Source organism: Salvelinus alpinus, chromosome 21 (assembly GCF_045679555.1).
Source record: "Salvelinus alpinus chromosome 21, SLU_Salpinus.1, whole genome shotgun sequence".
NCBI lineage: Eukaryota > Metazoa > Chordata > Actinopteri > Salmoniformes > Salmonidae > Salvelinus > Salvelinus alpinus.
This window is the reverse complement of record NC_092106.1, coordinates 22,833,199-22,850,303: the sequence shown is the minus strand read 5'-3', so window position 1 is coordinate 22,850,303 and position 17,105 is coordinate 22,833,199. Positions and strand designations below refer to the sequence as shown.

Genomic DNA, 17,105 nt, shown 5'->3' with positions numbered 1-17,105 from the left:
ATCTAGCCAGTCTGCCTCTCTCCCCAGCCATATCCAGCCAGTCTGCCTCTCTCCCCAGCCACATCCAGCCAGCCTGCCTCTCTCCCCAGCCCCATCCAGCCAGCCTGCCTCTCTCCCCAGCCCCATCTAGCCAGCCTGCCTCTCTCCCCAGCCCCATCTAGCCAGCCTGCCTCTCTCCCCAGCCCCATCCAGCCAGCCTGCCTCTCTCCCCAGCCCCATCTAGCCAGCCTGCCTCTCTCCCCAGCCCCATCCAGCCAGCCTGCCTCTCTTTCCAGCCTCATCTAGCCAGTCTGCCTCTCTCCCCAGCCCCATCTAGCCAGTCTGCCTCTCTCCCCAGCCCTATCTAGCCAGTCTGCCTCTCTCCCCAGCCCCATCTAGCCAGTCTGCCTCTCTCCCCAGCCCCATCTAGCCAGTCTGCCTCTCTCCCCAGCCCCATCTAGCCAGTCTGCCTCTCTCCCCAGCCCCATCTAGCCAGTCTGCCTCTCTCCCCAGCCCCATCTAGCCAGTCTGCCTCTCTCCCCAGCCCCATCCAGCCAGCCTGCCTCTCTCCCCAGCCCCATCCAGCCAGCCTGCCTCTTTCCAGCCACATCCAGCCAGCCTGCCTCTCTCCCCAGCCCCATCTAGCCAGTCTGCCTCTCTCCACAGCCCCATCCAGCCAGCCTGCCTCTCTCCCCAGCCCCATCCAGCCAGCCTGCCTCTTTCCAGCCACATCCAGCCAGCCTGCCTCTCTCCCCAGCCCCATCCAGCCAGCCTGCCTCTCTCCCCAGCCCCATCCAGCCAGCCTGTCTCTCTCCCCAGCCCCATCTAGCCAGTCTGCCTCTCTCCCCAGCCTCATCTAGCCAGTCTGCCTCTCTCCCCAGCCCCATCCAGCCAGCCTGTCTCTCTCCCCAGCCACATCCAGCCAGCCTGTCTCTCTCCCCAGCCCCATCTAGCCAGTCTGCCTCTCTCCCCAGCCCCATCCAGCCAGCCTGGCTCTCTCCCCAGCCCCATCCAGCCAGCCTGCCTCTCTCCCCAGCCACATCCAGCCAGCCTGCCTCTCTCCCCAGCCCCATCCAGCCAGCCTGCCTCTCTCCCCAGCCCCATCCAGCCAGCCTGCCTCTCTCCCCAGCCCCATCCAGCCAGCCTGCCTCTCTCCCCAGCCCCATCCAGCCAGCCTGCCTCTCTCCCAGCCCCATCTAGCCAGTCTGCCTCATCTAGCCAGTCTGCCTCTCTCCCCAGCCCCATCTAGCCAGCCTGCCTCTCTCCCCAGCCACATCCAGCCAGCCTGCCTCTCTCCCCAGCCCCATCCAGCCAGCCTGCCTCTCTCCCCAGCCCCATCCAGCCAGCCTGCCTCTCTCCCCAGCCCCATCCAGCCAGCCTGCCTCTCTCCCCAGCCCCATCCAGCCAGCCTGCCTCTCTCCCCAGCCCCATCCAGCCAGCCTGCCTCTCTCCCCAGCCCCATCTAGCCAGCCTGCCTCTCTCCCCAGCCCCATCCAGCCAGCCTGCCTCTCTCCCCAGCCCCATCCAGCCAGCCTGCCTCTCTCCCCAGCCCCATCCAGCCAGCCTGCCTCTCTCCCCAGCCCCATCCAGCCAGCCTGCCTCTCTTTCCAGCCTCATCTAGCCAGTCTGCCTCTCTCCCCAGCCCCATCTAGCCAGTCTGCCTCTCTCCCCAGCCCCATCTAGCCAGTCTGCCTCTCTCCCCAGCCCCATCTAGCCAGTCTGCCTCTCTCCCCAGCCCCATCTAGCCAGTCTGCCTCTCTCCCCAGCCCCATCTAGCCAGTGTGCCTCTCTCCCCAGCCCCATCTAGCCAGTCTGCCTCTCTCCCCAGCCCCATCCAGCCAGCCTGCCTCTCTCCCCAGCCCCATCCAGCCAGCATGCCTCTTTCCAGCCACATCCAGCCAGCCTGCCTCTCTCCCCAGCCCCATCCAGCCAGCCTGCCTCTCTCCCCAGCCCCATCCAGCCAGCCTGTCTCTCTCCCCAGCCCCATCTAGCCAGTCTGCCTCTCTCCCCAGCCTCATCTAGCCAGTCTGCCTCTCTCCCCAGCCCCATCTAGCCAGTCTGCCTCTCGCCCCAGCCCCATCCAGCCAGCCTGCCTCTCTCCCCAGCCCCATCCAGCCAGCCTGCCTCTTTCCAGCCACATCCAGCCAGCCTGCCTCTCTCCCCAGCCCCATCTAGCCAGTCTGCCTCTCTCCCCAGCCCCATCTAGCCAGTCTGCCTCTCTCCCCAGCCCCATCTAGCCAGTCTGCCTCTCTCCCCAGCCCCATCCAGCCAGCCTGCCTCTTTCCAGCCCCATCTAGCCAGCCTGCCTCTCTCCCCAGCCCCATCTAGCCAGCTTCTTTCCCAAGCCCTGTCCTCAGCCCCATCAACTCTACCAGCCTGACTGCTACCTGCCTGCTCTGAGACAAGCAGCACTGATGAGCCCCTGCAATGTTAACACCAGACATCAGAACATGAGGTTATTTTCCCACATTTATCACAGGGTGCGAGTTCCTACACAACACCGCCTGCTCCGAGGGAGAAAAGTCATTTGAAGTGTGTGTATGTGTGTGTACGCGTGCACACTTGTCCTCTTTTGATAGTGAATGACAGCAGCAGACAGTGTGGATCGTGGCGAGCTGTTGGAAGACGCCTGTTTACCTCATAGGGAGACAGCAGGGGTTTGGAGAAGGCTTTGCCCCAATCAATGGAGAGACGCGGGCAAGCGATCTGGACCCACCTGCAAGGAGAGAGAGAGAACATCAGAGAGAGAGAGAGAGATAGAGAGAGAGATTGCATTAAAGAGGCAGTGCACATCTCAGATAGCAGGGTGGGTAGGCACATGATGTGAATCTGTGCTGCTGCATTGGGCTGCAGGCAGCTCTGCCTCCACCTGATCTCCTGCATATGTTAGAGGATCTGTCCTGATTCACTCTGAACACAAAACACACTCTGCATTCATTCATCATACCAGGGGGAGAAAGGAAGGATGCTGAGAGGAGACAGGGAGAGGAGGGGAGAGGGGGAACACAAATAGGGAAACAGGGAGAGGTGGGAAGGTGTGATAGGAGAACTGGAGGGAAGAGAAAGAAGAGGGAGTTAGGTGAGCTTGAATAAAAAAGCTGCACTAGCCCAGTCTCCACGGAGCTAGCCTACATAGCAAGACAGACAGAGGGGAGGGGGGCTGGGAGTTTGCTAAAGGGAGAGAGACAAAGAAAGATGGAGAGAGGGAGGGGTGATGGAAAAGAAAGGTGAGAGAGAGAGGGATTGGCAGTGAGACGTGTTTATCTTAGTGATTGTGTGAGTGAAGGATGAGGAGAAGGATGTAAACAGCTGGGGGGAGAATGGAGGGAGGAGAGGCAGAGCGGGTTAAAGAGGTTAGCTTCCACAAATCAATGCTATCCACAGCTCCATCTCCACGGTGACAGCCCCTCCCTGTACCGCTTATCTCTAAAGACAGACAGCCACCAGTAATACACCAGACACATTTATGGATTCAGCTGTATTCACATGGACACGGTGAGGAATGAGAGCGCACACATCTTGGTAGATTTCAATACAAATATATGCATTCAGAATCTGTGCACAGGTGTACAGAAAGGTGGGGAGGGAGAAAGATGCTAGCTCTAAAACACTGCATCGTGCAACATCTTCAGGGATACTTTCACAAGTTAAACGGCAACTGCTGCAGAAGTGTATCTCTGCATCCTCTCTCTCGGTTTGTTTCCTTGTAACAGTACTGTGCCTTATATCATAGCTGCTTCCTTGAACAGTAGAATTGATTGGGGCTTCACCCTAACCACTGGAGCCCACCATGCTCTCCTTGTTGGGGGGAAAATACCTCCCCAAAAACAGAATGAATGAGTATTCACCAGTCTAATTTGGAAGGCTGATAAGTGAGACGTTTGCTTGTCCACTGAGCCATTGGGCCCACCCTGCAACCTCATTGGATAACGCTGGGCAGAATGTAGGGAAAATGGCACAACACAACTTAAAGAAAACAGTCGCTATCAAACTAGGAATTTCATGGATAATTGATGCAAGACAGTAATTCTGCATGTATGAACTACACATTGACACATCTAGCCCAAAGCGGGAGGTTTAAAACATACTTTCTTCGTAGCCAAAGTACCGGAGCATGTCTTTAAGGCAAGCAATGAGTGGATGGGAGTGGAGGAGAGAGAACCGAAGGACAGAAGAGGAGGGGAGGAGGATATGACAATCCCTACTTCCCTCTTTAGGAGCAGTTTCTTAACAGATTGGCCTGGGAGCATGTGTTGTGCCACACTGGCTAGGCCCCCAGCACGCCACACAATTCAATTTACAGCCAATATCTGAGCTAAGATCTGCCTAACTCACCGCAGAACCCTCACCACAGGGCATAGACTGAGAGATGGAGAAAGAGAGAGAGTGAGGGAGAGACGGGGAGAGGGAGATGGAAGAGAAAAGACAGAGAGAGAGGGGTTGCTACAGGGAGAGGTAAATATAACTCCAGTCACAGTCTACTACAGCAACTGCCTCTGAATGTGTCCCCATTCCCCCTGTCCATTTCCTAGCAGCCCTCTGGGTTTAGGGAAACAGGAAGCTCTAGTCATGCCCTGTGAAGGAGACCATCAGTAAGTGAATAGAATCCTGATGACTCTCTGTGAATGGGGGACCCTGCAGTGAGCTGGGGTAGAGGGAGGACAGCCTGATAAGCAGACTTAATTGAATGAGAGGGAAGGGTACCACACACAGCTTGCATCCCAAATGGCACCTTTTTCCCTATTAAGAGCACTACTTTTGACCAGACCTAGAGACCCTGGTGAAAAGTAGTGCACTAAATAGGGAATAGGGTGCAATTTGGGAGCCAGAGAGGGTTGGGGTGACCACAGAACCTAAAGGGTTCCCCAGTGTTCACAGTGTGAACTAAGGCCCTGTCCCCGTCCTACTACATTAGCTTCTCTGGTACATTAGCCCCAGTAACAGCTAGGATGCATCCCAAATGACGCCCTATTCCCTCTACAGCAAACGTCTCTGGTCAAAAGAAGTGCACAATATAGGGTATAGGGTGCCATTTGGGATGCACACTTAGGCAGACCTCCCTCCACCTGCAAGGCTGCTGCCCTTCAGTTATCCTAGCAGCCTGGACCAAGACTGGCAAAAACAATTAACCTCTTCTCTCGATATCTCAGGAAAATGGTCACTTTAATAAAATAAAAAAGATTAAAACAGGAAAGTTGATTGGAATATGGGTGAAGAGGAAATGCAAATGATTTTTCGGTAAAATGGCATAACACATTGCAGGGTATTTGCGAACCAGTTGAGATAAGTGTGTGTGGGTCTGCCAGATATCTGCACAATGGTTAAAATCAGGCTGGAATCTAATTACACACTTTAAAGTGTTTGCTAATGGTTTCTCTGTGTGTCGGAGTGTGTGTGGTGTGTCACTAATGGGAGAGAAAGGCTGGGGGTGGGCCTCTCCGCTGCACTGTGTGGGCTAGTACACCTTCCCTCTCTCCCTCCCTTCTCTTTCAGCACTCCTCTCCACTCCTCTCCGCAGCCAGACTGCGCTGCCTTTCATTCTGTGCCCACAGGTAAGCACTGTCCCCAATGTGCCCACAGGTAAGCACTGGCCCCAATGTGCCCACAGGTAAGCACTGGCCCCAATGTGCCCACAGGTAAGCACTGGCCCCAATGTGCCCACAGGTAAGCTCTGGCCCCAATGTGCCCACAGGTAAGCTCTGGCCCCAATGTGCCCACAGGTAAGCACTGGCCCCAATGTGCCCACAGGTAAGCTCTGGCCCCAATGTGCCCACAGGTAAGCACTGGCCCCAATGTGCCCACAGGTAAGCTCTGGCCCCAATGTGCCCACAGGTAAGCACTGGCCCCAATGTGCCCACAGGTAAGCACTGGCCCCAATGTGCCCACAGGTAAGCACTGGCCCCAATGTGCCCACAGGTAAGCACTGGCCCCAATGTGCCCACAGGTAAGCACTGTCCCCAATGTGCCCACAGGTAAGCACTGGCCCCAATGTGCCCACAGGTAAGCACTGGCCCCAATGTGCCCACAGGTAAGCACTGGCCCCAATGTGCCCACAGGTAAGCACTGGCCCCAATGTGCCCACAGGTAAGCTCTGGCCCCAATGTGCCCACAGGTAAGCACTGGCCCCAATGTGCCCACAGGTAAGCTCTGGCCCCAATGTGCCCACAGGTAAGCACTGGCCCCAATGTGCCCACAGGTAAGCACTGGCCCCAATGTGCCCACAGGTAAGCACTGGCCCCAATGTGCCCACAGGTAAGCACTGGCCCCAATGTGCCCACAGGTAAGCACTGGCCCCAATGTGCCCACAGGTAAGCACTGGCCCCAATGTGCCCACAGGTAAGCACTGGCCCCAATGTGCCCACAGGTAAGCACTGGCCCCAATGTGCCCACAGGTAAGCACTGGCCCCAATGTGCCCACAGGTAAGCACTGGCCCCAACGTGCCCACAGGTAAGCACTGGCCCCAACGTGCCCACAGGTAAGCACTGGCCCCAACGTGCCCACAGGTAAGCACTGGCCCCAATGTGCCCACAGGTAAGCACTGGCCCCAATGTGCCCACAGGTAAGCACTGGCCCCAATGTGCCCACAGGTAAGCACTGGCCCCAATGTGCCCACAGGTAAGCACTGGCCCCAATGTGCCCACAGGTAAGCACTGGCCCCAACGTGCCCACAGGTAAGCACTGGCCCCAATGTGCCCAATGTGGGTTCAGAACAAAAACTAAACCTTCTTTCAAAGGATGCATCTTGAAGTGTTTGGCTTTAAGACTGTTTGTGATTTCTATTTGTCTCCCGTAGGGTGTTTGTGTTTTTGTCAAACCCAGGAATCAATGGAGGTAGATACTCTCCGCCAAAACTAATTCCAAATACTGCTAGGCTAAATAGAGGAAAGTTCAGAAAATCACAACCAACACTGAGTTAGACCAGTGGTTGTGTCTAGGCTAGTCATCTCCTGCTGTGGGCCAATCTCACTCATCTTCCTGACCATTCCGGATTGCCTACATAAAAAAGTCAATCTCATACATATAATTAACAACCCCTTAGTCTCTCTTAGCCCTTTCATACACTGATAAAGATCCCACTGTATCATGCCTGCTTCTTTTAATCTGCTTTTTTGGTACATCTGAAAGGGGTGGGGTGGGAATACCTAGTCATGATTCCTGCATTTTCACAGACCCTGTTACCAAAATACAGGTATCGGGTCTGTGTAAACGGTTCTCTGCAAGTAAATTAATTTACACTTCCATTGTTTAACACCTCTTTAATTTACAATGCAAACAGTCCCCATGGTTTAACAAGATGCCCATCCCAATTTGCCAGTTGTATAAAAGGGGTATACTTGCAAGAAAGTGGTAAATAATATACCACATCTTGTCTGAAATATGTATTTCTGATCAGGCCTCTACTCTAACACCTCTGCAGAGCCACCTCAGGACCATTCTCACTATCTGGGGTCCTGCTGAGAGCCGTGTAGCACTGAGATAGCCCTGTAATGTCAGCCGTCACGCCATTCCTGTCACGTCTTCCCTGTAATATACAACTTTTAATGTCATTCCTGTAACGTCCTCACTGTAACCCCAGTCTACCCTTTGGCGTCATAGGGCTGAAACAAAAGGGATGATGACTGCGTACTGACTGCGAGCCCTGTTGAGTCAACCCTGTGATATCATTAACTTTGTGTCTGTCAGACCCATGACGCCAGTCAGCCCTGTCACTATCTATAGACTGAGCGACCCTACTCTGGCAGCTCTCCGCATAACATTTGAAAAGCTGTTATTTTGCGTCCCACTCTGAGCTCTTAATTTACGGCATCTGAGCTGTCTAAATAGGTGCCTGTGAATCGCCTGTGAATATTTTGTCCAGTTTGAGTCGTGCCAGGCGTAACTGCCTTGGAGAGTGGTGAGATCACAGCACCAAAGAAAACAAGAGCAGCAAACACCTCCTTTTATCACGCTCTCTCCTGTTTCAACACAACCTCCTCAACTACCTCTGCGTCCCCTGATCTCTCTCCCTCCTTTCTCACCATCTCTCTCAGACCTTCTGTCCCTCCTTCACACACTCCTCCCTCACACATCGCACTACTCATTACTCCACAGTGAGAGGCCAATCTGCTGAGTGTGGACTGTGGTGAATGTGTGCATTTGTGTGTCTCAGAGAGCCCTTCTGCACATCAGTGTCTCACTACCTCCTCCTTGCCCTCTTCTTTCTGCCAGCCAGACAGACAGTCATAGAAATCAAAGCGACTTGAGCTTGAAGCACGAGCGGTTTCACTTGACAAACTTTTGGAGTTTTCTTTTGAAGACATAATGACTGTGCCTCGCTGGATAACAGTATTGGATGACAGAGCATTTCAGATGGCGTCTCTATGTGTATATCAGGGATATGTATCAAAGACAGACAAGAGGACAAGTCTCAAAACATTCTCACTGCCTTTCACCGTGTGTGTGTGTGTGTGTGTGTGTGCGCACGTGCGTGCTGTAGACTCACGCATCCACTTCTGCCATCAGGTCCAGCTTGCTGGGGAAAATCTCAGACAGCAGCACTCGAGTGAAGGACTTGCCAAGAGACTCAAGCTTGGATTCCAGGTGCTATGATGGAAAGACAGAGAGAAACAGAGCGAGAGAGAGAGAGAAATACAAAGAGTGAGGGAGTGATGAGAGTAGGAGGACAGAGAGGGAGAGTATGGTCACACTAGCCTCGAGCCCACACGAAGAACACGTGTGTGTGTTTGTGCAGGCCTTGGACTCACAAGAGACCTGTCTGTGTTGCCTGCCTATACAGCTACACACACACACACAACACACACTCCCACTCGTTCTGCTGTTCCACTAGAGGGTCCTTCAAAGGTCCTTCAGAGCTCCCAAGTCTAGTGTTTCTTAGTTAGATTAACCAGATAATAATAATAATAATAATAATAATAATAATAATAATAATATGGATAATTAACACAGCTAGCTCTCAATGATGGAGCCCAGAGATACTGGAGAAAACAACCTAATAACATCACCATATTAAACACATCACCACCCAATAACATCACCATATTAAACACATCACCACCCAATAACATCACCATATTAAACACATCACCACCCAAAAACATCACCATATTAAACACATCACCACCAAATAACATCACCACCTAATAACATCAACATACTAAACACATCAGCACCCAATAACATCACCATATTAAACAAATCATTGCCCAATAACATCACCATATTAAAACACATCACCACCCAATAACATCACCATATTAAAACACATCACCACACAACAACATCAACATATTAAACACATCACCACCCAATAACATCACCATATTAAACACATCACCACCCAATAACATCACCATATTAAAACACATCACCACCTAATAACATCACCATATTAAAAACACATCACCACTCAATAACATCAACATATTAAACATCACCACCCAATAACATCACTAGATAAAACACATCACCACCCAATAACATCACCATATTTAACACATCACCACCCAATAACATCAACATACTAAACACATCACCACCCAATAACATCACCATATTAAACACATCACCACCCAATAACATCAACATATAAAACACATCACCACCCAATAACATCACCATATTAAACACATCACCACCCAATAACATCACCATATTAAACTAATCACCACCCAAAAACATCACCATATTAAACACATCACCACCCAATAACATCACCATATTAAACACATCACCACCCAATAACATCACTAGATAAAACACCACCACCCAATAACATCAACATATTAAACACATCACCACTCAATAACATCACCATATTAAACACATCACCAACCAATAACATCAACATATTAAACACATCACCACCCAATAACATCAACATATTAAACACATCACCACCCAATAACATCAACATATTAAACACATCACCAACTAATAACATCAACAACCAATAACATCACCATATTTAACACATCACCACCTAATAACATCAACATACTAAACACATCACCATCCAATAACATCACCATATTAAACACATCACCACCCAATAACATCACCATATTAAACACATCACCATAATAAACACATCACCACCCAATAACATCACCATATTAAACACATCACCACCCAATAACATCAACATATTAAACACATCACCATCCAATAACATCACCATATTAAACACATCACCACCCAATAACATCAACATATTAAACACATCCCCACCCAATAACATCAACATATTAAACACATCACCACTCAATAACATCACCATATTAAACACATCACCAACCAATAACATCAACATATTAAACACATCACCACCCAATAACATCAACATATTAAACACATCACCACCCAATAACATCAACATATTAAACACATCACCAACTAATAACATCAACACCCAATAACATCACCATATTTAACACATCACCACCTAATAACATCAACATACTAAACACATCACCACCCAATAACATCACCATATTAAACACATCACCACCCAATAATATCAACATATTAAACACATCACCATAATAAACACATCACCACCCAATAACATCACCATATTAAACACATCACCACCCAATAACATCACCATATTAAACACATCACCACCTAATAACATCCCCATATTAAACACATCACCACCCAATAACATCACCATATTAAACACATCACCACCCAAAAACATCACTAGATAAAACACATCCCCACCCAATAACATCAACATATTAAACACATCCCCACCCAATAACATCAACATATTAAACACAACACCACCCAATAACATCAACATATTAAACACATCACCACCCAATAACATCACCATATTAAACACATCACCACCCAATAACATCACCATATTAAACACATCACCACCCAATAACATCACTAGATAAAAAACATCACCACCCAATAACATCAACATATTAAACACATCACCAACTAATAACATCACCATATTAAACACATCACCACCCAATAACATCACCATATTAAACACATCACCACCCAATAACATCTTCATATTAAACACATCACCACCCAATAACATCACCATATTAAACACATCACCGCCCAATAACATTGATAAAACACATCACCACCCAATAACATCAACATATTAAACACATCACCAACCAATAACATCAACATATTAAACACATCACCACCCAATAACATCACTAGATAAAACACATCACCACCCAATAACATCAACATACTAAACACATCACCACCCAATAACATCACCATATTAAACACATCACCACCCAATAACATCAACATATTAAACACATCACCAACTAATAACATCACCACCCAATAACATCACCATATTAAACACATCACCACCCAATAACATCAACATATTAAACACATCACCAACTAATAACATCAACACCCAATAACATCACCATATTTAACACATCACCACCTAATAACATCAACATACTAAACACATCACCATCCAATAACATCACCATATTAAACACATCACCACCCAATAACATCACCATATTAAACACATCACCACCCAATAACATCAACATATTAAACACATCACCATAATAAACACATCACCACCCAATAACATCACCATATTAAACACATCACCACCCAATAACATCACCATATTAAACACATCACCACCTAATAACATCCCCATATCAAACACATCACCACCCAATAACATCACCATATTAAACACATCACTACCCAATAACATCACTAGATAAAACACATCCCCACCCAATAACATCAACATATTAAACACATCCCCACCCAATAACATCAACATATTAAACACAACACCACCCAATAACATCAACATATTAAACACATCACCACCCAATAACATCAACATATTAAACACATCACCACCCAATAACATCAACATATTAAACACATCACCACTCAATAACATCACCATATTAAACACATCACCACCTAATAACATCACCATATTAAACACATCACCACCTAATAACATCACCATATTAAACACATCACCACCCAATAACATCACCATATTAAACACATCACCACCCAATAACATCAACATATTAAACACATCACCACCCAATAACATCACTAGATAAAAAACATCACCACCCAAAAACATCAACATATTAAACACATCACCAACTAATAACATCACCATATGAACCACATCACCACCCAATAACATCACCATATTAAACACATCACCACCCAATAACATCTTCATATTAAACACATCACCACCCAATAACATCACCATATTAAACACATCACCACCCAATAACATTGATAAAACACATCACCACCCAATAACATCAACATATTAAACACATCACCAACCAATAACATCAACATATTAAACACACCACCACCCAATAACATCAACATATTAAACACATCACCACCCAATAACATCAACATACTAAACACATCACCACCCAATAACATCACCATATTAAACACATCACCACCCAATAACATCACCATATTAAACACATCACCACCCAATAACATCACCATATTAAACACATCACCACCCAATAACATCAACATATTAAACACATCACCATATTAAACACATCACCACCCAATAACATCACCATATTAAACACATCACCAACTAATAACATCACCATATTAAACACATCACCACCCAATAACATCACCATATTAAACACATCACCACCCAATAACATCTTCATATTAAACACATCACCACCCAATAACATCTTCATATTAAACACATCACCACCCAATAACATCACCATATTAAACACATCACCACCCAATAACATTGATAAAACACATCACCACCCAATAACATCACGAGATAAAACACATCACCCAATAACATCAACATATAAAAATCATCACCACCCAATAACATCACCATATTAAACACATCACCAGCCAATAACATCACCATATTAAACACATCACCACCCAATAACATCACCATATTAAACACATCACCAGCCAATAACATCACCATATTAAACACATCACCAGCCAATAACATCACCATATTAAACACATCACCAGCCAATAACATCACCATATTAAACACATCACCACCCAATAACATCACCATATTAAACACATCACCACCCAATAACATCACCATATTAAAACACATCACCACCCAATAACATCACCATATTAAACACATCACCAGCCAATAACATCACCATATTAAACACATCACCACCCAATAACATCAACATATTAAACACATCACCAGCCAATAACATCACTAGATAAAAGTGTTGAGCCAGTTCAGGGACCGGGCTTCCTTCTGTGTTGGTGAACGTCTTTGAAGAGGGCCCGCTGGACCAAGTGTTAAGACCGAGTTCAGAACGTCAACTTCCAAAAGATTCCCTAACGGTGAGCATAGAGAGATACACCTCTGCAGCCAGCCACACTGAGATTCTCTGTTCTATAGTGGGTTATTTTGCACTCTTTACTATGACAGCCTGGGTTGTTTTCTGAGATTATACAGTCCTGTCCAGACAAAGGCATATCACACAACTCAACCACTTAATCTAAACACTGGCCCAATGAGGGTGACACTACTGTAAGAAACTACAAAGACATTCTATTGGAATACCTTCATCTCTCTGTCTGACTACTGTATCTGGATAAGACGCAAAGTTTTCATACAGGTTTGAAATTGGGGGGAAATGACAAGAGAAACCTGGGTTTGGTTTAAAAAATCATCTGACAGCAAGAGGAGAGGAGAGATGACAGAAAACACGATGCTTCTCTCAGTCGCTTTCTGTCTCTTCCTCCCAGCCTACCAATTAGAGAAAAGAATGAGGCGAGGACGTGGAGGAAGAATCCCAAACAAAAGTCAAACACAACGCATGAGAGGAAAACAAAAAGCGGACAGATCAAACGGAGGAGAGAACAAAGGGAAGAGTGCTGAGAGGGGGGGGGCAGGCTTGAGAGCAGGCTAGGGATCCAACAACCCCCCCATGTAGGACCGATCGATGAAGACCCCCAGGCACACACACCAGCCAAATGCCAACTGATGGAGGTAGCGGTGTGTGTGTATAGAGGGGTGTGGTTTGGCTTTACACTCTATAGTCTTCACAGCTGCATTTAGCTGCTTGTCTGAGTAACTGAGAGAAGCTGTGCCCCACAAAACGTATTACACATCATTGTATATGTGAAGGTCTCAGAGTGTGAGGGAGGGGTAGAATCAGAATAAGTGTGAAATCTCTGAGATGCAGGCTCATACCTCCATGACCTTAGGGTTGCCCTGGCGGCCCAGCGTGCCCAGGATCAGGCCCCATCTCTTGGCAGAGCGAGCCTTGTCGATGGCCTGGAGCCGGATGGACCGCATGGCTTCATGGTCATAGTACTCCCTGGAAAATATCTTACTGTACGGGTCGTACCTAAACACACACACACAAGTGCAAGTGTATGCACACACACACACGCATATGCAATCATACACAAACACACAAAACATGCATATTAGTGTGTATTGTTCACAACAGGTTACCTTGAGGATAGACAGGCAAGAAGAGAAAATCCAATCATGAAAATCCATCAAGTATTAAGGCAGTTATCTGAGAGAAAATAGTGGCATTTTAGAGAATCTAATCTTTCTCTCTCTACCAGGAGAGCTCAGCTCAGCACATCTTGAGATTATCATCTTGTTTATTAGAGAGCCTGAGAGGAGGGCAGTAGTGCATACGTTCATAACACAAACACAATTTCACTTCACAAACAAGATCTCATATAAATACTGTTTCACGCCAATACAGCTGAGTGGAAATGACACCATAAAGACAAACTGCAACAAGGTGAACCATGTCACATTAATCCTGTGTATTACTGACAATAATGACATTCTGCAATCTATGTCAGATTCATCCACAGCGGTACACTGTATATTAATATACAGTGCCGTGAAAAAGTATTCGCCCCTTTTCTGATTTTCTCTATTTTTGATATTGAACGTTTTTCAACCAAAACCTAATATTAGATCAAGGGAACCTGAGTTTACAAATAACAAAAAAAATGGAATACTTGTTTCATTTATTTACTGAACAAAGGTATGCAGCACCCAATTCCCCTCTGTGAAAAAGTAATTGCCCCCTTATACTCAATAACTGGTTGTGCCACCTTTAGCCGCAATGACTGCAACCAAATGCTTCCTTTATTTGTTGATCAGTCTCTCACAACGCTGTGGAGGAATTTTGGCCCACTCCTGCATGCAGAAGTGCTTTAACTCGGCAACATTTGTGGGTTTTCAAGCATGAACTGCTCGTTTCATGTCCTGCCACAACATCTCAATGGGATTAGGTCTGGACTTTGACTAAGCCATTCCAAAACTTCAAATTTGTTTATTTTTAACCATTTTCAAGTAGACTTGATTGTGTGTTTTGGATCATTGTCTTGCTGCATGACCCAGCTGCAGCTTCAGCTCACAGACGGATGGCCTGACATTCTCCTGTAGAATTCTCTGATACAGAGCAGAATTCATGGTTACTTCTATTAAGGCAAGTCGTCCAGGTCCTGAGGCAGCAAAGCATCCCCAAAGCATCACACTACCACCACCCTGCTTGACCGTTGGTATGAGGTTCTCACTGTGGAATGCAGTGTTTGGTTTTCGCCAGGTATAAAATGGGACCCATCTCGTTCAAAAAGTTGACTCAAGCTTGCCAAAAAGCACCTGGAAGCACCTGGATGACTCTTGGAAGAATGTTCAATGGACAGATGAGTCAAAAGTATAACTTTTATGAAATAAGTATTTAATTGTTGTGTTATTTGTTCACTCAGGTTCCCTTTATCTAATGTTAGGTTTGGTTGAAGATCTGATAACATTCAGTATCAAAAATATGCAAAAGTCGAGAAAATTAGAAAGGGGGCAAATACTTTTTCACAGTACTGTAAATGGTACACACAGTGCTTGATTAGCTCTTTACACTTGTACCAGTATACGGGTTGAAAATAGCACCTAAATTGGACCACAGTGGCTGTACAGTAACATGCAGTACATTACGTCAGAGCTCAAGGTCTCCCGCTTCACAGCACACTATTGGTTTTGACTGACAGTGGTTCTGAACACCGCGCGCGACTAGAAGTTGCCCCCATCCCTCCAGTTAATTGAGCAACTTTTGCAAATGTTTCGTTGTCTGAGGGAAATAAAGCAACACCTCATGGCACAACGCCTCTCCCCATTTGACCTACTTGTTGTGTGTATGTACTGACATGTATGTGGAACTGATAGATGCACACACACACACACACACACACACACACACACACACACACACACACACACACACACACACTACATGTTAATGTTTTTAAATGTATGTGAATTGTAAAGTCTTTTGTCTGTAATGTCTTTTTCGTTATGTGTCAGAGCCCAGTAAGACTAGCTATTGCCATAGGCGTCTGCTAATTGGGATCCTAAGAAATCAAATTTATGATCTGCTTCTCTGAATTGCCTTGTGAAAGCCTAACACTAAGATCGTACTTTGTAACTTTGCTAACCATGTTGGCAATATAACACGCTTTCAAATCATGCCCACCTGCCCAGATTGTGATTTATAATGGTCCGTTTTTGGAATGCGTAAACAACAACAGTAATTATGTAAATGCAGGGATGCAGGGCTGTGCTCCAAACAAAACTTCCAGTCGGATTCCTCTAGTTCCTCAACATAGCACCTTATAGTTGACTCTTCTTTGAGTCATAAAAGTGCATTGAAATTATGTAGGAACTGTGCACACTTTGCAAAGGTGTGTGATAACTTGGAGATACCAGTTAGACCTCTCACTCAAACCCTTGTCATTGTTTTGTCTCATGTTGCACCTACCCCAAATTTTCCAGGAATATTCTTATCATGTTACTGAATGTATACAGAGTATTTTCTGATTTCGTTATAAACAAATGCAGCCAAAAGTACAGTAAATGTAAAATGCACATAAAATCAACAGTGTAATGTTTGGATTCGGTCTTGTGCTAATAATTTTCCCATAATCTCCAAACTGTTCCCTTTTGATGGTTATGTATAGGATTTCCATATTTCTTCTCTAAGAAACATTTCAATTGAGCCCTATCCATATAGGCTGATTCCCACGAGTGTAAAGGGTTAAAGTT

The 17,105-nt window shown here is 46.4% G+C and overlaps 1 protein-coding gene across 3 annotated transcripts in view; it reads right to left on the bottom strand.

Moving 5' to 3' along the window:
* Nucleotides 1-17,105, bottom strand: part of LOC139548068 (2-(3-amino-3-carboxypropyl)histidine synthase subunit 1-like) — a 105,500-nt gene that overhangs the window by 9,353 nt on the left and 79,042 nt on the right. For all 3 annotated transcript variants that reach the window (XM_071357382.1, XM_071357383.1, XM_071357384.1), the window contains 3 exons: nt 14,229-14,385; nt 8,463-8,563; nt 2,617-2,695 (listed from right to left, as the gene is read on the bottom strand). In XM_071357382.1, the coding sequence (XP_071213483.1) occupies nt 2,617-2,695; nt 8,463-8,563; nt 14,229-14,385 (337 nt within the window). The remainder of the gene's footprint in view (nt 1-2,616; nt 2,696-8,462; nt 8,564-14,228; nt 14,386-17,105) is intronic.